At 40.7% G+C, this 22,352-nt stretch overlaps 1 protein-coding gene across 3 annotated transcripts in view; it reads left to right on the forward strand.

Annotated features, from left to right (window-relative positions):
* cacna1ia (calcium voltage-gated channel subunit alpha1 Ia) overlaps positions 1–22,352 on the forward strand; it is a 378,911-nt gene that overhangs the window by 245,891 nt on the left and 110,668 nt on the right. For all 3 annotated transcript variants that reach the window (XM_054750503.2, XM_054750504.2, XM_054750505.2), the window contains exons 7-10: positions 8,929–9,277; positions 9,391–9,483; positions 17,236–17,560; positions 19,416–19,801. In XM_054750503.2, the coding sequence (XP_054606478.2) occupies positions 8,929–9,277; positions 9,391–9,483; positions 17,236–17,560; positions 19,416–19,801 (1,153 nt within the window). The remainder of the gene's footprint in view (positions 1–8,928; positions 9,278–9,390; positions 9,484–17,235; positions 17,561–19,415; positions 19,802–22,352) is intronic.

Raw genomic sequence — 22,352 nt, forward strand, 5'->3', positions numbered from 1 at the left:
AGATGCAGTCCTCGGAAAAGACAGCAGGTGACGAGACACCCGCGGTAAAACGGACATTTAATGAAATTGTGACATTTTCCCTCTTGCAATTTAACCTTCCTCTCACCCCCATCCTAACCTTAACCAGCTTGCGCATGCAAAGCTCTGATCGTTGACGCGCTCCAGACATCTGCGTCCTGAGCACGGCTACAGTAACATTATCAAATCAGGTGTCGCCACCTCAAAAACAAATTCAACACGCCATCGTTCATGTCGGCTCATTTCCTTTTATGTTTTCTGTCTTTTGTTTGTGCCTGATGCGTTTCGCTGCTGTGGAGCAGAGCACATCACCTGTTTTGTCCTCCGGTGACGCACCTCACTGATGCAGCCGACGAGCAGCGGCACTCCACTGTTTTTGCGGTCGGTAGATCTTTTAGAACTGCAGTTCAAAGGTAACTCATAAGGTGAATATAAATGAACCCAGGTAGCAGTTTCTCTTTGGGATTGAGAGGAGATGCAGGAAGATAATAAACAGACAGGACAGAAAAATAGTCAAATAAAAACAAGTTAGTTTTTGTACCTGGTGGTTGCAACAAACAGACACCATTGAGGGTAATCAGAAGTGAGGAACAGAAAATGAAATAATTATTTTAATGTTTAGAGCAGCAGCAACTCTGAGAGGCTGCAGGCGCATCAGTGAGTTTGCGGCCGCTGCGCAGGGGGAGGGGGGAGAGGGCTGAAGCGGAGCAGTATAGATGCAGAAACTACCGTTGTTAAAAGAGATGTGTTTAACTTTGAAAATGTGGGTGCAATTTTAATAGTCAAAAACTCCAACGAACCTACCGACCCCCCACCCCATGCTGCTTCAGATGTATGACGTCATCAATGACTAGTCAAAGTCGACTCGATTACTTGACTGTCGACTTTAAAAAAAATTAAGTCGTGCAGCCCCCAATATACACACACACACACACGCAATTACACATGCACAAACAAACTATTGCAAGAGCCTTAACTAGAGCTCAGTCAGTTTTTGTCATTTCATCCAATGTTTTACGAAATAACTAACACTTTTATATAAGAGTTAGAAGCCATTATGCAGTGGAACGCTGGCAACAAAGCTCTGGCTGATCAACACTATCCAAATCAGTCATTTGTTATTCTCCCAATCAATTACTAACCAAAACCTCATGCTTTATGCAAACCAGTAAATGATTTTAAGCGTACCAATCTTTACAGAAAACATAAAAGCCCTAGAAAACTGCACATATAATATAATAAGAAAAACGATATTCACATATCACTTTGAGCAGTAGTTCCCAAACTTTTCAGCCTGACCAACAGATGTTCCTTCGTATTTTTACGTTATTTAGAAATGTTCATTATATTTGGAAAGTTTTAATTTATATATACATAAATGAAGCTCTTTTTAAATTTTATAGTTAACTTTTTATTTTTATAATTATGTGGCACACTTTGACTTCTATACATAACGCATCGGCATTTGCCCCTTTTTACGGCTTTTTTTTTTTTTACATTGTCGCTACGTCTGTCACGTTAGCCGTGTTTTTATCGTTTAAGTGATCAGTCAACAAAGACCAGACCTGCCAGCAATTATACACTTTATCTAATATTTGTGCTCTTCATGCTGCGCACATCTCCTCCTCTCCCCGATTTCGAGCCTCACGGCGGGAGGCGTTTTTCAAACTCAGATCTCCCAAACTTTGCTCAGCCTGAAGGTTCCACATCTCCACTATCTTCTGATGTAAAGTAGTAACTTCATGAAGGATCATATTTGTAGATGAGACTTGTTAAAGTCAGCAATGAGGCTTTGGCGCTTTTAACGAGTAAGTCCCAACACTGACAACAATGTACTGAAATTATAACCAACATGCATAAACACACAGATCGGTCCCGCCTACTTACACTGTTGGTCTTTTTTGAATACGCAGTAATCGTTGCTTGCCTTTTTCGCTTCATCCTGCATCCTAGCAGAAACCACCTTTGTGCCTCTGGTGTCGGTGTTTGTTTACGTCATGCTGCATTCAGTGTAACTGGAAAAAGGAGCTTCAAGCGCTTAACCTCCGATTTTGTTTTCTTTCTGGCCTTAGTGCGGAGACGGAACGGGGTCGATCTGAATCGGGGGTGGGGGGGTGGGGCAGATCCCCCCGTCCCCCACCCTATCTGTGCGCCTGGTAAGAGGGACCAGCGGCGCTCGTGCTCGGCAGCCTCGCTTCTGTCATTGCGCCCCAGGGCAGCTGTGGCTACATTGTAGCTCCCCCCCACCAGCATGTGAATGTGTGTGAAAGGGTGAATGATTGTGTTGTAAAGCGCCTTGGGGGGTCCCAGGACTCTAGAAGGCGCTATATCAAATACAGGCCATTTACCATTCGGAGCAAAGAGAAGAGCTCACATCACTCCTATTCTAATGTCTCTGCACTGGTTACCCGTTAACTTTAGAGTTCATTTTAGAGTCCTGATTATAATTTTCAGGTCTCTACATGGTCAAGCTCCTCCCTATATTACTGAACTGTTAAAGCCTTATGCTCCAACCCAAGCCCTCAGGTCTACACACCAGAACCTTCTAGAAGTTCCAAAGTCAAGATATAAAAGCCGAGGTGATCGCTCCTTCCAGACTGTTGCACCCCGACTTTGGAATGATCTTCCTTTATCCTTACGTAGCATTGACAGTCTGGACACCTTTAAAAACAGCTAAAGACCCTTTTATTTAAAGCTGCTTTTACCTAAACCTTCTATTTTCTTATTTTTAACTAAAATGTGTAATAATCTTTAATCTGTTTTATGAAATTTTATATTTTATCACTTAATTTTTCTGATTTTATTAAATTTCAGTTTTAAGATCATTACGATTTTATGTTTTATTTTGTGTTGATCAATGTGAAGCCCTTTGTGATTCTATGTCTGCGATGAGTGCTAAATAAATAAAATTAACTTGCTTACTATTTACTAAATACACTGGTTGAACATAGGCACACCAAAACAACACATCACACTCTAGCCTGGTTTATGCTTCTCCGTCAGCTCTGCAAGCGACAGACACGCACGGATTGACGGAAGCGTTTTGCTCTTACACTTCTCCGTCTCCTGGAGAGTGTTGCAAAGCAATTGCCTGACAGGACCACAGAGGGTGTGGCGATGTTCTGTGGTATCCTGTCATGTATCGGTCCGAGATCGTTTGTTTATATTGTGTTTTTTGTGTATATAAGAGACTTTTAACAGGGACATATTTGTCTCTCATTCTCCCACCGCTTCATGCGCTCCCCACCTCTAAACCCACGTTTCCTGTCATTTCCATCCACAAAAAAATGCTTGCTGCACATCTTTTCACTCCTCCAGTCACGGGAGGATTAAACGTTCTTATTTTTAAAGTTTTTTCACGAGGTATTCTTCAAGCTTCTCCGTGTCTTCCGCTAGTTATCCTCGGCTCTCTTTGCAATGGCAGCGCTGTAAACAACAGCGGCGTCCTGACCAATCACAAGCTTGCGTAATCCGTCTCATTCGACGGATGTTTAAAAAAGTGGGCTCGATTCTGTACGTACTTGCGTGCCTGCCGGAGCTCTACGCAAGGACGGATAGTGGCGTTGCGTGTTTCCGCACTGACGCAGACGAAGAAGCATAAATCAGGCTTCTGTTCTAATCAGATTCAAGAAGTGAAGAAGAACAAACACACTGCTGGACTCTTTGTTAAAGGCACAAAATATTTTGGCTGGCTTTCAGCGCTTCCTAATAACCAAAAGGAAAACATATCTCCTCGCTGTGCGTTTGTCTTTTTAACACCTTAGTCTAACAGCTAAAATGTCTCCTCGGCCTTCATTAGTGTCTGCAAAAGTGGTTCATCACTAAAGCAAACAAACACCAAATTGAGTGTGCTAAATAATTATGAAAATGTAAATTAAATCAATGATCATGATCACACTGGAATTTAGAACAGGAAAAGGTTTTAAATGAATCTGTGTGTGTGTCTGACAAATGGAAATTGTATATAAATTGATTATTTCTTCTGGAAAAGAGGGCAGAAATTATACGAAGTTTTTTCTTCATTCTGCTCCTTTTCGTTCAAATTAGATTTGTTTTATGTATTTCTTATTGTTTATATGTTTTATTTGTTTTTATTTTGAATGAAATAAAAAAAGAGAAAAAAATAAAACAGATCAGCTGTGTTCATGATCTAAAACAAGCAGAAAACATGCAGGACCAGACTGCAGTGCCAGGTATGTGAAACAGAAAGCACCTGCGCTCTGAAGTTGCAAATGTGTTATTCTGAGTGACATTTCATTAACATTGTAAAGGGTCATTTAAGCACATACTGGCTCAAAAAAAAATAAATTAAAAAATACAAATATTTGCATAGTATGGCTTTAATGACATCAATTATAATGCAAAAATAAGAAATATATAAAATAAATGACATCCATGAAAAAGTTCCAATCAATTCCCACCAATCCTTCCATCCACCACCAGCCGGCAAAGCGGGAGAAGTGTCCTGCCCAAGGACAAAACAACTGCGACAGACTGGGTGGGAAACTGCAACCCTCTGCCACCATCGCCCCCTGGTGCTTGGTTGCAGTTACTACTGCCAAGGGTGTTTATAAGTCATCTAATTTTTGGGGGGCCAGTTTGAGCAGCTTAGCCACTTAGAATCAAAAACATTCTTTGTGTTGTCTGATGTCAGATTTAGTTTTCTGATCTATGGGTGTTGCATTAGTATAAATGCAAATTCACTTTTAGTCTCACAATAATGTTCATGGAGTGTAATAATATACTTGTGTATACGGCCAAAGTCCGTGCTATAATAGATGAAGAGGACGACAGCGTTTTTTTTATGTACATGACTAGAGGAGAAAGAACCTTGTTATAATTCTGCTTTGTCCAACTTCCTTTCAGACATAGTATTTATGGATATCAGTGCACATTCATGCACTGCCTATACGTTTGTATAAACCTAACAGAATTTAAATGAGGTTTCACAGACATTTTTATGTTCATTCCCTTCTAAAACCAAGCATACGTCTTTGAACCTGTTAGCATAAGCCCCGATTATCCATCGGGTGTTTCTGACGAGTCTGTCCCTCGTATCTCTGAAAATCCTTTTTCCCTCAGCACTCATCTCTCAGTCCTTAGCTCCACCTCACTCTCCATTGGCAGGTGTGTTCTCAGTGTGATGCCAGGTTGCGCCGTGCCACGCTGTGCAATGCCAAGCCATCAGCGGGGGGGCAACAACCTTCATTCATGCTCCACTACTTATTTTCTCATTTTCTCTCTTTCAGACCTGAATTGAACTTGAAATTTACTCAGCAATCTTTTTTGAGAGAGGTTCTGTTTAGTGCACCCTTTGTTTGGCAGTAACTCCTGTGTAGGGCATACTTAGTTCACTCTTGCTGTGTTGCAAATTAGTGCACAATTTGTAAGCTTCTCATGAATGCCCATCCCACTGTGACAGGAAGCCGTTACAGCTGCAGTGTATGTGTGCCTGTAGTAGATTAGACGGGTATATCAGCAATATTTGTCTTGATGTATAAATCAGGGAGAGATGAAAAGCATCTGGGGAAAAATGAGAACAAACAAAATGAGAAATGGAGCAAGAGGCAGAGAGCGCACAACTAAGGTTGTAGCTGGTTCAAGTACGTTTAGTTTGCCCACTCCATGTAAAGAATCGAATCATTTCCTTGTTTATATGCAAATCATCTCAGATCAGTTCTTCCAGATGTTCCATTGAATCGTGTTCCTAGCCCGTTGCTGCATGCTCAAAATTAAAATGTTCGTACATTTTGTTATTAGTCTTTTTATATTTAAAAAACAAACCTGACTGGAATATATGTGGGACTAAACTTAAACTGGCTTTATTTTGGAGAAACAGACTGACTGGTTTGATTGTCTAACAGCTAGTTTCTACTGCAATTTCAAAACGCAAGATTTGAACCCAAAACCTTCTTGCTGTAAGGCAACTGCGCTAACCACTGCGTCACCGTGCAGCCATATATATATATATATATATATATATATATATATATATATATATATATATATATATATATATATATATATATATATATACACATATATATATAGAGACACACACACTGTAATAACTTCTTAGATGGGTTTTATCTATTTCTGGGGACTGTTTTTACTTGGTAGCATTCTGAAATATTAACTGTTTTTAACTAGCTGTGTACCTTATACCTGTCCCCTATGCTCTGTAGCACTTTGAGATTACTTCTGTAATGTAAAGTGCATTATAAATAAAATGTATTATTATTATTATTATTATTATTATTATTATTATTATTATTATTATTATTATTATTATTATTATATTCTCATGTAAATGCTAATTATAAACCACTCAAATAACGCACAACGATTTGTGCAGGATTGACGTTGCTTTAATATTAAAGTAATCCTTTTGGTATCTAGCACTAGCATGACTAGCTGTTAGCTCATCAGTCCGGTCAGAACAATTCGCTGTTTCTCCAAACTGAGACCATTCAAACATTAATTGATAATATTTGTATTGATTATGTTTATGTGTACATTCCCTGAAGTGAATGATAGTGAACCAGAATAAATGCTGGGATGGTTTTTTTTTCACCTTTTGCCTGACACATTTCTGCTAAAGTAAGAAACAGAGGTTTCACTTCTAGCTCTAACGTGTATGCTCAGCAATGGCTCTGCTAATTAAGAATGTTTTGTATGACCGTAAACACCCTTTAATGATTTTTAGGCTTTGTTGACCAGCTGAGTGATGAATTCAGTTTTATTTATTTATTTATTTATTTATTTATTTTTGTTTTTCGTTTTGTTTTATCTTGAAATTCCCCATTGGGTTCATTTATTTTCTCCTGCATCTCCTTACAGCCTACACATAAATAAAGCTATGCTAATAAAACTCTTAACATACATCATCTTTACTCAGAAGGCACCAGAATGATGTGGGCATTGACCGTAAAATGTGAAATATACAGTTGGTGTCCAAGTTCAGTGCAGATTTCCCTCTGGCACGACTTCTTGGCACTCATTAAAAAACCACAACTCTGAACACACTGCAGCTGAGGAACTGGTGTGCTGATGTGCTGTGATTATCTTTGCCCATCACAGTCCAAGACAAGTGAGGTCTGCATCTTCTATAGAGGCGGGGGGGGGTGGGGGGTGGGGGGGGGTGGGGGGGCACCATAGCTGAGCTGTCATTGCTTCAAGTGACAGAACTCCCCTGTTATTTCTGCTTGAAGGAGACTAGACCAAATATTTACTTAGAAGTCCTTTTGAAACACACTGTGCTCAATATAGATTTGTGTGTATTGAATCTGTGTAAAGGTTGCCATTGGCCCTACTGAGATGTCATTTATCTTTTACTGAGGTAAGCAGAGCAAATCAACTAAAATGCTGCTTGGAAATTGACTCACACTGGCCAAATAAAGTATAAAAAAATAAGATTAGTCTTTATTTTTAAACAGTTTACCAAGAAAGGGTTGAAAACATAATACGGGTAAATGTAGCTAAAGACAGGAAGAAAAATAAGTTACTGCTCGGACCGGGATGTGAAATACTGCATGGAAGCCCAGCAATCGAACCACTGGACCAAGTCTGCTACATGGCAATAGTCGCCTAAAGCCTGAGTCATGCATCTGCGTCAGTGCGGGGACACGCAACGCCATTATACGTCCTTGCGGGCCTATTGGAAAGCCCTCGCAAGAACGGACAGAGCCGAGCTCTCTTTTCTAAACATCCGTCCGTCGAGATGGAGAATGCAAGCTTGTGATTGGTCAGGGCACCGCTGTCGTCTCCACCGCCATCATTGCACTCTCAAAAACATAAACAGAGCTGAGGATAACTAGCGACAGACATGGAGCAGCTTGAAGAATACCTCGCGAAGAAACTCTAAAAATAGGAATGTTTAATTCCCCCGTGACTGGGGGAGTGAAAAGATGCGCAGCAACCGTTTTATTTGTGGACGGAAATGACAGGAAACGTGGGTTTAGAGGTGGCGAGCGCATGAAGAGGTGGAGGAGGATGAGAGACAAATTTGTCCGTGTTAAAAAGTCTCTTATATACAAAAAAACACAATATAAACGCACTTGGACCGATGCATGACAGGATACCACAGAACAGCGCTACGCCCTCTGTTGTCCTGGCGGGGAATTGCTTTGCCACACTCCCCAGAAGACAGAAGTATGAGGGCAAAATGTCTCCTTCCGTGCGTGCGTGTCTCTCCCTTTTGGAGCTGACGGAGAAGTATAAATCCAGCTTAAGCCACTTATCGTGTGCTGGCCAGCAGAAACAGGTATCAGATCAGAAACTAGCTTCCGGGAGAGGAGCTGGGTGTGGTGATGAGATTTGTTTCCATTAACTCTTTACAGAATTTTCAAAGTAAAACTCTAAATTTGCAGCTGAAACAGGAAAATGCATGAATGCAGCCCCCCCAAAAAACATTGTTTTCTCATGAGGAATTAATACCACATGGTAAAAAGCTCCAAAAAGCGGATTGTTCCATGATATGGCCCCTTTGATAAAAGTTCCATTCTGAAGTCGTCACATACCTTGAAACTCTGTGCAGTATCAGCTGTAGCAAAATCATCAACTTATTTTTGTTCATACTGAACAAAACGCTCAAACACACAGAGATTTAAGCCCAAATCCAAAAATACTCTAGCATCCAGTGAGAGTGTCGTAAACTGCTGTAAAACTGAAAAAGAGGAACATCCATGTCTGAGTGAGAGATCCAGTCCCAGGACTTTCTGGATCATTTTCACTTTCTTCATTATTCATCATACTTTAGGGGTTTTGCTCAGATGAAAGCACTCTGTCAACTTTCTCCTTTTCATTTTTCCTGCTTGTTTGGTGCTGAAATCTTTATGAAACTCCTGAATTACGACATTTATGATTATTGATTTAAACATTGACTGACTTAGTATTTTATTCCTACCCCAGCCCCTCCGGTATGACCCTTCCGGCTCCGTACTACAGACCAGAGGAAGATGATGAGCGTCCCTTCATCTGCTCCCTCGCTTCAGACAATGGCATCATGTCATGTTCTGACGTACCAGCAAGGCGTGAAGGAGGACGTGTCTGTTGTCTGGATAAGGAAGATGCTCTGCACAGACAGTCTTTGGGTCTGAGTCCTGAGATGGTGGCCAACGGCAGCGGTGCTGGTGAAGCACTGGGTCTGTGCATCAACTGGAACCAGTATTACACTCGGTGCCACACTGGGAACAGTAACCCGCACAAAGGGGCCATTAACTTTGACAACATAGTCTATGCCTGGATAGTAATTTTTCAGGTACATTCCAACTACATGTGAATATTTGCTAAAATCCAGTATTTGTCATGATGTGTTGATCTGTGGTGCTTTAAAGAAGTTTGTGAGTGATCTGTTACTCTATTTTCTTCAAGGTGATTACTTTAGAAGGCTGGGTGGAGATCATGTATTATGTGATGGATGCACACTCCTTCTACAATTTCATCTACTTCATCCTACTCATTATTGTAAGTAAACTTGTAAACCTCTACTATACTTTTACTTGTTAAAGCATGAGCATGATTAGAGGATTAAACATTAAATACCAAGTTCACTAAGAAACCATGTTTTACTTTTTTTAGTTTGTAAAAAAATGTTGGATTAGAAAACCGGTCAGTTGCACATCACATAATAAAATTAGCATTAATAGACCCACCAATCTTGGCTTGTGACAGGGAACGCTGTTGTTTATTTAGCATCCAGGAGAGAGTAGAGTGCATATCCACAAGTGGAAGCTAACTATTAGCATTAGCAATTCTACAACAGAACAGAACTCATTCAGGCTTGTGTTATTTGTAGAGGTAAAACATCTATGTTGTGTCAGTAGAAGAGTCACGTCGCTGTTGTCTAATCAGAGGCAAGAAGTCGAATAAATAAATGTGTTTTTTGAAGAAAACCCATCAAGTCCTGATATATCATAAAACTAGCCTGGCAAGCCAGACTAAATTAATATGTTATTTAGTCTGGTAATGCTCCATTGACGGCTCTCAATCGTGGGGTGGGTTCTACCGCTGTCGTTCAAACGATCTCCGCGTGCTACTGGACAACGAACAACGTGACATACTCACGGCAATAGATTTCAGTAAATGAGGCGGTCTGCAGTTGAAGAAAATGCATCCTTTTTTCTAACAAAATAACTTTAATACATCTGTCTGCTCCTGCTTCTAATAAAGCCCAAGTCCAAATAGTCAAAAATTGATTTAAAAAATATTTCAAATGAGCTGTCGCCATCTTGTTTCACTGTGTTGCATCATCCCGGCCTCCAGACGAATAGAGGGCCCTGATTGGCCCACAAAGCAGATAAAGCGCCATGATTGGTTAACACAGCAGATAGAGCGCTATGATTGGCCCACAATTAAGGACCAATCACAGCTTTCTATGTGTTTGAAACCCCTCTAGAGAGCTGTGATTTGCCAGCCAGATCACTGCTAGGGGCTGCAGAGGTTCCAATGAGGTTTCAATGTGGATCAAGAGTTGAACCAGGACAGCATTGAATGATTATGGATCTCAGTGCTAGCAACTTGTAATATGCCTTAAAATAAAGAGAGAAAATAAAGACGTCATATTTACACAGCTTCTACTTTAATTTCCCAACACCTTTGATCGTATTTCAATATTACTTCATGGAGCTTTCATCTGTTTCTGTTTGACTGTAAAAGAACCGAGTCCCTCTGTGCAGCAACAGAAAATACAGCTGAGGTCCCAAATGTTGCACTTTACTTCCAACAGGTGAACAAATAGAGATGCTGCTGTAAATTAAAAATGAAGTTTGAAAATGAGATTAAGAACATGCGAGAGAGAAGTGTGAAGCTAAACAACAGTGCAAGAGGAGGTGAAACGCAGAAATGCAAGTGCAAATAAAAAAAACTTTCAAAGGGGACAAGTTCATCAAATTATTGTCTAAATATAAAGGATTTGGTAGGTATTGTTCCCTCATTGAAATCTATACAAGGAGTACATGGTTTATTATAAATCACTTTTAAAAGGGCCCGGGTCTAAAATGCTAATTTAAATTAGAAACCGGGTTCGATGGGACAAGCCATGGCCCAAGAATGAGTTACAGCAACATTAATTTCCCTCTAGGATTATTTTTTTATTTGAAATAAAGTCTGATGTGAACTTATTATGAATCCAGATTCAAGTCAACTCCTATGACCTGAATTCACATTTTGACTGATCTGATCTTAGACTTGGCAGTATGTCACATGACAGCATAGTCAGTCTTGCCTGATTTTTCCTGCAATCAGCTTCATATAGACTCTACATCCAATGAATGATCTGATCTAGAGACAGATCTCATATTAATAAGACAAAAGGCATCCAAATCTCAGCATGAGACCCACGAAGCTTGATGGTTCTCTAACCTTTTTCCAGAACTGTTGCTTCAGTGCTGCAAACGATCCATTCCTCAGCAGTTGCATTTACTCGACAGAAATACACCAGTTCTCTTGATTTTCCTTTAAAACTCATTCACTGCCAGCCGTTTCCTGATCAGAAAAGCCCTTCACTGCCAGCATTTTCACAGTTTGTTTAAAAGTCACAGAACATTGAGCGCTAGGATGATGTAAACGCCAAAACTAACAAAACAAAAAGAAGACTCACCTCTTACATCAGGAAAAACTGCGCGTTTCGAGCGTTATCTGTTCTTTCATAATTCGTTGGCAGAAGCTTTTCCGGTTTGCGCCTCACTTTTTTTTCACAGCAGTGGCCCAAAACGACTTCCTAACACATGGATTTTCTGCTTCCTGATTGTGTGACGTGGGACGTACGCGGATGAATATCGGCTTTAGAGCTGAGATGCTTGGGCCCAATCTCAATACTCACACAGTGCAGTAGGCTTCGAGTGCGTGGAACACAAGTGTGCAAATAATTGCAGAATTGAGACAGGGAGTGTAGTGTCCTGTTGCAGAGTGTAGCAACTCTGAGTAAACACCAAGCTAAACATTTGCCAAATAATACAGGAGTCAGCGTAGGGTTGACCTTTTACTCTTGGAATCTTCATTTGACAAGCGATGAAAACTGTAATTGAAAAGAAATACAGAATAGAATAAATGATCATGTTTGCATAAATATTGCCTCACAAACTAACTCAAAATACGACTTTACATACTTGTATTAACCTGAGCAAAGAAAATGACCATCAGACAAATACCTCTTTTAACATGTTTTGTTTTTGTTTTTTTAACAACTACAGCCATTTATGCTTTTTTAACATCTTCATCATGGAGTATAAACACTTACGGCGTTGCCTGAACAATATTCCCAAGTGGATGGCTGTGGATAAGCCTCAGAGCATGACCGCATGCCACTCTCCCTCTCAGAGCAGCCAGGAAGAGGAAGTAAACAGGAAATTAACCTATAGATCTCCGGGAGTTGACGTCACTTCTCCCGGCATGCAACAGTTCAAATCGAAACGGCGCCATATTGGCATGCAGAAGCCCGCAGCTGGACTATTTGTTATTGTCAGAAAACTCAATCAAATGGGAAATATGGTAGATTCCTGTTGTGCCCCAGAATGCAGAACAGACGCAGACGACATAAGGAATGAGCCATCTACAGGATTCCCCAAGATCCGGAGCGCCGCAAATGTTGGATCATTGTAATAAAACTCGCTAGTGACCGGGCTAAAATGAAACTGTGGGACCCCGAGAGTAAAGGTTTTCGCTTATGCAGCGACCACTTCATATCAGGTACTTAAACCAACGTTTCCTCAAATGTGTATGGTGTTTATTTTAAATGCTTTTATTACGAATCTTAGTGGGCTTCCTAAACTTATTTTGGCGTGGCTTTTTCTGTCTTATTACTCATAGCAACAAGTAAACATCACGTAAAACGTTGCCTCGTGAGTTCTGCGTGCTGCCGTTTACGTGTTTTATGATCACAGCAATTAACGGCTAAGCTGTATTTAATTTTTAAGCAATGGTTGATCAGTTGTCAGATCACACATAAAAAGCACTTTGGATTGCTATTATCTGTCTCACCGAGACAAATCTCAGACAGATCCTGAGACGCTCCTGCCTGACAAATTTATTTTATTCACGGAAAACAATCAGACTAGTGATTTCTCTTGGTGTTCAGTTTATACATTCAAACATCACTCGATTTAAACTACTTACATGTAAATCTGTTATTTGTCCATCAATTTTCATCCGCTTATCCGGAGTCAGGTTACGGGGGCAGTAGCTCCGGGGGAATCCCAAGGCGTTCCCTGGCCAGGTCCGGTAAGAAGTCCGCTCCAACAGCTTCTAGCATTTTTTAAAAGTATCCCAGGGGCACGGTAAGAGTCGGAGATGTTTAGTCTATTTAATTTCTGACTATATAAAACGATTTCTTCGGTTTTAAAGTGTGAAGTAAACTCCGACGAAGTAAAATCCAAGCCAATCCCGTTCATTTTCATGTTTACGATCCGTGTTTGTTTACCTTTTTTGACTGCCAATATGGCGTCTACTAACTGAGAGTCACGTGGAGTCCGGAGCTCTATAAAGGTAACCCAGCAGGAAGTGAGGTTATTAGTAAGTTCACCTTAAAAATAAAATCTTCCCATTTAACATTTTAATCTAGTCACTGTTCTTTATAACTTAAATACACATAAATGAATAACTTTTAATGAAACATAAAATATAAATGACATAAATGCCTTTTGAGGCGTCACAGGGAGCATTGCGTCATCGATCACGACGCATGCCGGGATGCCAGTTGCTGTGGTTTATTTTATTTTTTTCAAAATCCTTCACTAACAACTTTCAAACAAACAGCCAAACAGTTATTTGAAATAAATTTACATTTATTGCTGCTTTGTCTAAAAGTTTTAGAGCATCAACTAATCATCCTAAAATTAACTAATTTTCATTAGAAAATACATATTTTCAGAAAAGGAACTTGACCCTTTTCTCTTGCAGCAATGACTTGTGGGTAATACCCTTGCCCGAGGTCCGCATCACTGCGGACTTGGGTGAAGTGCAGATTAAGGGTCTAATGGGGGCGTGGTACACTTCTGCACTTGAGAATCGGTACCCTACGCACTCGCTCCCCTGGCCGGAAACGTGCAATTGATAGGCACAAGGGTGCAAGTGCGAGTATTGGGATTGGGTTTTGTTCTCACGGTGCAGGGGCTCGTTCCAATGCCCAGACAGAAAAAAATGCAAATGGAGTCATTGGCCCAATCTCAATACTCGCACTTCCACCCTTGCGCCCTTAAATTGCGTGATCCCGACCGGGAGTGCGAGTGCATAGGGTGTCCCAATTCACAAGTGTGGAAGTTGATCACGAACCTCTTGCACCAGCGATCCGCACTTCATCTAAGTCTGCAGCGACTTGGATGAAGTGTATTACCCACAGCCCATTGCTGTGGGGAAAAAAGGCTCAAGTTCCTTTTCTGAAAACATGTATTTTCTAATGAAATTAGTTCATTTTAGGACGATTAGTTGATGCTCTAAAACTTTTAGACAAAGCAGCAATAAAAGTAATTTTTTTTCAAATAATTGTTTGGTTGGTTGTTTGAAAGTTGTTAATAAAGGTTTTTTAAACAAAGTACCACAGCGACCAGCATCCCGGCATGCCTTGCGATCAATGACTCAATGCTCCCTGTTTCAATTTGGCTATTATTTGCACACTTGTGTACTATGCACTCGAAGCCTTCCTGCACAGTTTCTCCAAGTGCACTTTGCTAAAGACCGCAGGGTGCAGTGTGAGTATTGAGACTGTGCCATTGGCAGTGAACGGTTGGAATTAAAAATGATGACTTTTATCGTCAATGGCAGTTAATGAGTTAAAGCTCCAGGATTTTTGGCTACTCAGTTTCTGGAGTCCTAAATGAACGCCTTGGAAGCGCCGAGAAATTTTTGAGAGTTTGATGACCTTGACTGCACTAATCTCTTTTGTATCCTTTTTTATGAAAAATGAAAACACTTTTATGTGTTCAGTATCATATTTTAGATTTCTAAAGAATGAATAGGGCAGTACAAACATCTGTGTTGTAACACAGAGATGTAATTATTGCATTCGGTGGAGCAGACTCCATTTACAGTATATTTTACAGGATATTTAAGTTTTACTTATTTAGTTTTTTCTTTCATAATCTTGAAATTCATGACTATCAATGAGTCTCAATGTCCTTTAGCCCAACTCAGTGACAGTGGTTTGGTTGGACATTTTGGTTACAGTTATACATGTTTGCCTAAGGAGTCTGGGCAAATGGCTCTCAATTGCTTTTTGATAATGAAATGAAACATCTTTTAGACCCTTAGAAACCTTCTCAACTTGTGCACAAGAGGCTCAAGATGTTTCCTGAACAGTACAAACTGTCAATACTGGTAATTGAGCCGGTACAGTCTACAGTTACAAAAATTGTGAGACGAAAAAGAAGTTTGACCTCCACCGATGTCAAACATAAAGCAAGTGTGCTATCTACAGTGAGTTCCTTTATCGGTGGCACAATGAAGAGTGAGACTGAAAAGAAGTGTCCGTCTGAGTGCTGCATTGCTTCTGAGAGGGCAATTATTAGGAAGAAGAACATTACTAAATGATACGTGTGACATAAGCAATGATGAAGTTCATACCAGCAATGTGCTCTATGCTGGGTTTGGCATTTTGATTTGTGTGTGCATGCATAATGCTCTGATCACCTGATGATGACTCGACTGCCCCCCCTTCATCTGATTATGCATTAAGCTGTCTGCTGATCAGAATCACAGAGTAGACATTCACACAGATGCAAGCCCTGGAGGGAAATCAAAGCCTCATGCACCTGCAGACCCACTTTGACCCACACGCCACAGATGGGTATCTCTCCTCCCGTCACAAGCCTCCCGCCGATGTTTTCTCTCTTTTTCTTACCATAAATATCTAAGAGTTGCCCACTCTGCCCTCCACCTTGCCATGTACCTTTGATCACCACGGATGAAAGTCCAAGGCCATTAGGTTTGGGTTTTTGTATCCATGCATCTTTTGCTCCAGCTGTTTCACGCTTGAACAGGTGTGCACAAGGATGTCGGTTTGTTTTTCAAATAGCTGGGCACAGCAACCATAAACCTGTGTGTGATTTGAAGATTGCACAATATTGTTAATTATTCAGGTATTTGTCTTTTTTTGCTGTGTGATGATAGGTCAGGTGTTGAAAATCAGATCAAAATTCAATAACTAAAAGTTCTAAACTGAAAATCAAACCCTATTCCTTTCACAGAAAAATGAATGTAAACATTTTTTTTACCGTGTCCTGTCTGGCTGTGAAGCAAACCGAATTGATGTCTGAATGCTGGTGACAAGCCTTACAGATTTACTCTCAGGTGGAGCTTCAAAGTGTCTGCTTTTAACGTCACGCCTGATACTTAAAACTTTATTGTTATTGTTTTTGAATGCTTTGTAGACATGTGTTGAACATGCCCAAGCCCATACTTATGAGAGCACCATGTGAGCACCTGTGTGTGTACACGCGCTTGTTTATGTAAGGTTTCTCTATAAAAGCGTCCAATAGAGAGTGTGAGGGGCCACAGATCTGCCGCCCCCCCACTCCCCCCCCCCCCCAAAAGATGTGTAGGAGACGGGGGGAGCTCCAAGTCCTAATAAATGTAAACTAACACATAGCTTAACAGTGTCAGGCTTTGGCTACCACCATAACCAAACCAGAGACAAGCTGCCACAAATCAATTCAGTTTACTCTTTTTCATTAGTTAAACGTGGGTGGGTCTATTAAAGAGCTTTCCCATTGGTCATTTATGAAAATCACTGGTTTACCAGAGAATTTGTGGGACTTCATTAAGACACTGATTAGTTTGAGTTGTGTGCGACCACTTAATCAAATCTGTTACTTTTACCAACAGAAAGAAACGAAACAACTGCAGAAGTAATCTGTCTATTATACATTCTCCCACATGACCGTCTATTTAGAAAGTCGAAGAATTAACCCAAATAAAAGAAAAGAGAGCCAGACGCTGATAAGCTGTGGACATGTGCTGTCTCTCCTTCTGCTCCAATCAGCTTTGGTTGGTGGGAGGCCAGACCTCTGAGACCTTTAGCATGTGTGCAACATTTCTTATTGAGCGTTGAGACATATAACTGGAATCAGTATGCTGTGTAAATCTGATGCACAAATCTGTCATTAGATAATCTCAATTCCTCTCGAGTTCCATGCTTCTTGGATAAAGCACATGCTGCTTTATCCGCCGGCTATTTATTTACTGTTCTACCGTCAAACATGATCTAACTTTTCATCCTTTTACCAGATTGGTTCATTCTTCATGATCAACCTGTGCCTGGTGGTCATCGCCACCCAGTTCTCAGAAACCAAGCAGCGAGAACACCAGCTGATGCAGGAGCAAAGGGCACAGTGCCTGTCCTCCTCCACCTTGGCCAGCATGACAGAGCCAGGAGATTGTTATGAGGAGCTCTTCCAGCTCGTCTGCCATGTCCTTCGCAAGGCAAAGAGGAGATCAGCGGCTCTCTACTACACTCTGAGGGGCAAGCCCCCACCGCCTACCGGAGGCCGAGGGAACAGGAGAGGAGGGGGGAATGTGAACAGAGAGCAACATCATTACAGGCATCCAAAATGTGAGTTGGAATGTCTCGTGGATGTAATGTCTAGCACCGGTAATGCTCTGAAGTGTGTGAATGTTGGATATGAATTTAATCTTTGAAAGAGAATCAGTGAAGTTTTTACAATTATTCTCCAGAAATATCCCTCGAAATGTTGTTGAAAATGAATAAAATGATGTTGAAAAATATTTCTCACACCAAGCCATAAAAATCAGGTTTAAAATATATGGGGGTGGGTTCAATTATCTGGGCGATGCCATTTTAAACCCAATGTCTCCTTCTACAGGAGCCCGTGAGGACAAAACACATTTACTGGTTTAAAACAAGTGATAACAAAACTTTCACCATTCATGAATGTTGTTTTAAACATTTACCACATTTACCACATTCACTCATTGCCAGCTATGAAAGCGAGTCTGGTGTGCTTGTCATTTTGCTGGAAGTTGAAGGATCTGATGAAGTACTTGTTCGAAAATTGCACTCTCAGGGATTTTTGACCCTAATGGCCATTCACTGGTAAGGTCTTACTCGAATGCAAAAATACTGCTTGCCTGCAATGATTTAGGTATGTACTGCCCCCCCTATCGCCAGGGAAAATACACATTGTCACTTTAATTCATGGGCTATAAGTTTATATAATGTCATCAAATGTGTTTTTGGAGGTTCTCAGTAAAGCAGGGTATGCTGGTCGTGGTGCAATTTAAGGTTTTTTGACTTTTAAGACTTCTCCTGCATGGGACTTTGTCAATTCTAGTGGAAAGGACCCTTAATTTAAACTTTTGGTTTAGCTGAGTGCGTCATTAATGCAAGCTAACTCTTTTCTTACATTCTTTGGGGTTGTTAGACCTGTGTTGGTCTGAATCGTGCACTAGACTACTTTGTGTATATGGTTCGTACCAGAGGTGTGACCAAGTCACTGCTTTGCAAGTCACAAGTAAGTCACAAGTCTTTCCAGTCAAGTATCGAGTAGTGTCCAAGTCAAAGACAACCAAGTCCAAGTCGAGTCCAAAGTCAATGATGTGGAAGTCCAAGTCAAGTCCAAGTCCTTATCTTTGAATTTTCAAGTCATAATCAAGTCATCTGTTCAACTTTAATTTAATGACAATGATAATAAATAAATTCCAGAAATAAAGCTTCTTAAAGCTTCATTTATTTGCTCAAACAAGCAGAAAGTGCAACTGAAACTGATTATAAACAAAGTGCTGCTGCATTTAACAGTACAAGATCAAACCCAGAACGAAGAATAATTTATGATTTTTGTCCATGTCGTGCCACTTTTGTGCTAAAATGTCAAATATGCTCAAGTCATCATTAAGTCAACAGATGCAAGTCATTTTAAGTCACAAGTCATTGGCGTTCAAGTCCGAGTCAAGTTGTAAGTCTTTATAACATTTTATCAAGTCAAGTCAGAAGTCCTTAAATAATGACTCGAGTCTGACTTGAGTCCAAGTCATGTGACTCGAGTCCACGCCTCTGATTTGTACTGTCCTTTAAGAGATGATCAGTAGTTTGAGAAGAATACAAGAGGCCATTTTCGTCAAAAAAAAAAAGGAGAAAAAGTGCAGAAAACAAGGTCTCGAGCTTCAACTCGACGGACAGTTTCACACCAATTCACACTTTCTGGCATGTGACCATAACTTCTCACTTGAGGGCCAGGCCAGCAGAGACCCTGTTGACTCAGACGAGGGAGAGGAGAGGGGCTATTTGAGTTAGCTTGCTTTATCAAAGACCTAGGATGATTTAAAATATTGTGTTGAACATGTCTGTACCTAAAAACACCTTTTATCCTCTATTGGCTTTGCTCTACAGTAAAAAAAAGAGATACATGATTTGAAAAGACTTACACTTTTCTGTTGCTGTGTTCCCATAGCAAGCAAATGTCCACATCACAACAAACAGGAGCACAGCTCTCAGACACAAGCCAACTCCATCAGTCTGTCTGTCCCTGACAACCCAGAGGATTGTTCCGTCTGTGCTTTATCTTTGAAAGAAGGTACACAGACCGTAGGAGATTCAGCTAACGGTGAAGAAAGTGAAGAGGATGCTGTGAAGGAAACTGACAAAGAGAAGGATCGCCTAGAAAAGGACAGTGGACAGAGAAAGAAGAGGAGGACGTGCTTTGGACGGTGTAGAGACCTTTGGAAAGGTATGAGGAGGAAACTTTGGGGCATTGTTGAGAGCAAGTACTTCAGCCGGGGCATTATGATCGCCATTCTCATCAACACCATCAGCATGGGCATTGAGCATCACAACCAGGTAAGAAACTCAATGTTCTCATCAACTATTGTCTTTAGAGTTCATTTCATGAGGCCTCTTAGAAAACGATGCCGCCAATTTGCCGCAATGCTGAGCCGGCATCAGGGAGCCTTAGGTCGTTTATAAGTGGTCAGACCGTGGCGGTAATGTGGTGCAATCGTGTTTGCACATTAACTATCTCGTAGGAGCACATTAATAAGTCATGGCCACGAGTTAATAACTCATTCCCATGCATTAAGTATCTCGTGGCCACACATTAATAGCTTGTGGGAACGCATTAATATCTTGTGGGAATGCATTCATAAGTCGTGGCAATGACTTAGCAACATCACGCATCAAGTATTTCGTAGCCACAAGTTATTTTCTTTTCCTCAATGTCACCAGACGGGCACCGTAGGTTTGCACGGTTGTTGGTCACAGAAACTGGCTCATGGAACAGTAGAGAACGTTAGACATCGACTCACAAATTCATAATGAGTAACATTCAGATATCTGGAAAATGTAGTTTACCTGTAATTGTCTGGAAATGTTTAAACACATCCCATAATGTAATAAACAGGTCACAATTTTCCAGTATAAGGAAGTGGAAGTTTGTTTTATTTCTCTATTTTTTTACAATCTTGAATCAATCCAGATCAGATTTTTCCTAGCGGTAATTTTTTTTGGGATGCAGTATATTTTCTGACTTGTCATACACACAAGCTAAAATCAGTAGACATCTGGCCACCTACTTTGTAATTTTTCATAACCCTACGTGTAACAGCACTGTGCTATCTGGAAATAAATCGGATAGATTAAAATATAACTAAAACAGCAGTCATAAGACATGTGATTCCATGTTATTTTTTTATTTAACAAATATAGCGCTAATTTACCCAAAAGGTCAGATCATGTACAGCTCAGAAAACTGCTTGAAGCCCAAGAGCTACATCTCAGACTCTTACAAGCCTCAGTTAGCATGGTGAATGTTAAAGTTCATGACAGTTTAGTTGGAAAAAGAGCGTTTCATATTTGGAAGGGTGGCCTGGAGGAAGCCTCTTCTCTCGGTTAGGACATTTTTATCACAGCTTGGGTTTGCAAAGTTACTTATCTTTCTTTAAGTTGAACTTTTTTGTAAACAAAAGTATTTTAGAGTCAAATGTTATGTTGTTTGTTCTGTAGCTGCAGCTTGGACCAGCAATGTCTCATGGGACAGGACAATACTCCAACAAATCCATGACTTACCTCAAGTCATTGCTGAGAAAGGTGTTATAGAAGTGTGGGTCTTTTTTTTTTTTGGTCTCCATTGAATTACAACTTTGTTTTATAGATTTCCACCACATCCCTTTTACACACTTTTTGACTCCCAATACCTCAGTTAAAGCAAAAATCTGGAGTATTTTTTCAAAGTGCACCATCTAGAGGTAGGAAAAGTGTTGCAACTAAGCCCCCCTCCCTTTTTCCATGATTACAGCTACAATACCACTCGTTCGTGAACGTGCATCACTTGCGTACTGTATGTATACATTACAGGCCAAAAGTTTGGACACACCTTCTCATTCAATGCGTGTTCTTTATTTTCATGACCATTGGTAGATTCTCACTGAAGGCATCAAACCATGGACGTAATTTTCACTTTAGAAGTGGGGGGGACACGGGGGGGGGGGGGGGGGGGATCTTTACAGTATGTTCTAATGGGAAACAGGCTTCAACACAAATGGTTGTTTTCTGCTTGGTCCTAGAGCTCAACCAGTGTCAATTTAATATAGCGTAATATTGTTTTTGTATGGTAAAAAGTGCAGGGGTCAAAGCTTGACTTTGGAAAAAGTGGGGGGGACATGTCCCCCCCGCCCCCCCCCCCCCCCCCCCCCAAAATTACGTCCATGCATCAAACTATGAATGGACACATGTGGAGTTATGTACTTAACCAAAACAGGTGAAATAACTGACAACATGTTTTACATTCAAATGTCTTCAAAATAGCCACACATTGCTCTGATTACTGCTTTGCACAATCTTAGCATTCTGTTGATGAGTTTCAAGAGGAAGTCACCTGAAATGGTTTTCATCAGTCTTGAAGGACTCACATGGTCCTAAGTATTCAGACCCTTGGATCAGTATTTAGTAGAAGCACCCTTTTGAGCTATTAGAGCCACAAGTCTTCTTGGTGAAGATACAACAAGGTTCTTACACCTGGACTTGGGGATCCTCTGCCATTCCTCCTTGCAGATCCTCTCCAGTTCTGTCAGGTTGGATGGTGAACGTTGGTGGACGGCCATTTTTAGGTCTCTCCAGAGATGCTCAATTAGGTTTAAGTCAGGGCTCTGGCTGGGCCATTCAAGAGCAGTCACAGTGTTGCCGTAAAACCACTCCTTTGTTATTTTAGCTGTGTGCTTAGGGTCATTGTCATGTTGGAAGTGAAATCTTTGGCCCAGTCTGAGGTCCTGGGCACTCTGGAGAAGGTTCTTGTCCAGGATATCCCTGTACTTGGCTGCATTCCTCATTCCCTTGATTGCAACCAGTCGTTCTGTCCCTGCAGCTAAAAAAAAACCCCACAAAATAGGGCTGCTCG

Source organism: Nothobranchius furzeri, chromosome 12 (genome assembly GCF_043380555.1).
Source record: "Nothobranchius furzeri strain GRZ-AD chromosome 12, NfurGRZ-RIMD1, whole genome shotgun sequence".
Taxonomy (NCBI): domain Eukaryota; kingdom Metazoa; phylum Chordata; class Actinopteri; order Cyprinodontiformes; family Nothobranchiidae; genus Nothobranchius; species Nothobranchius furzeri.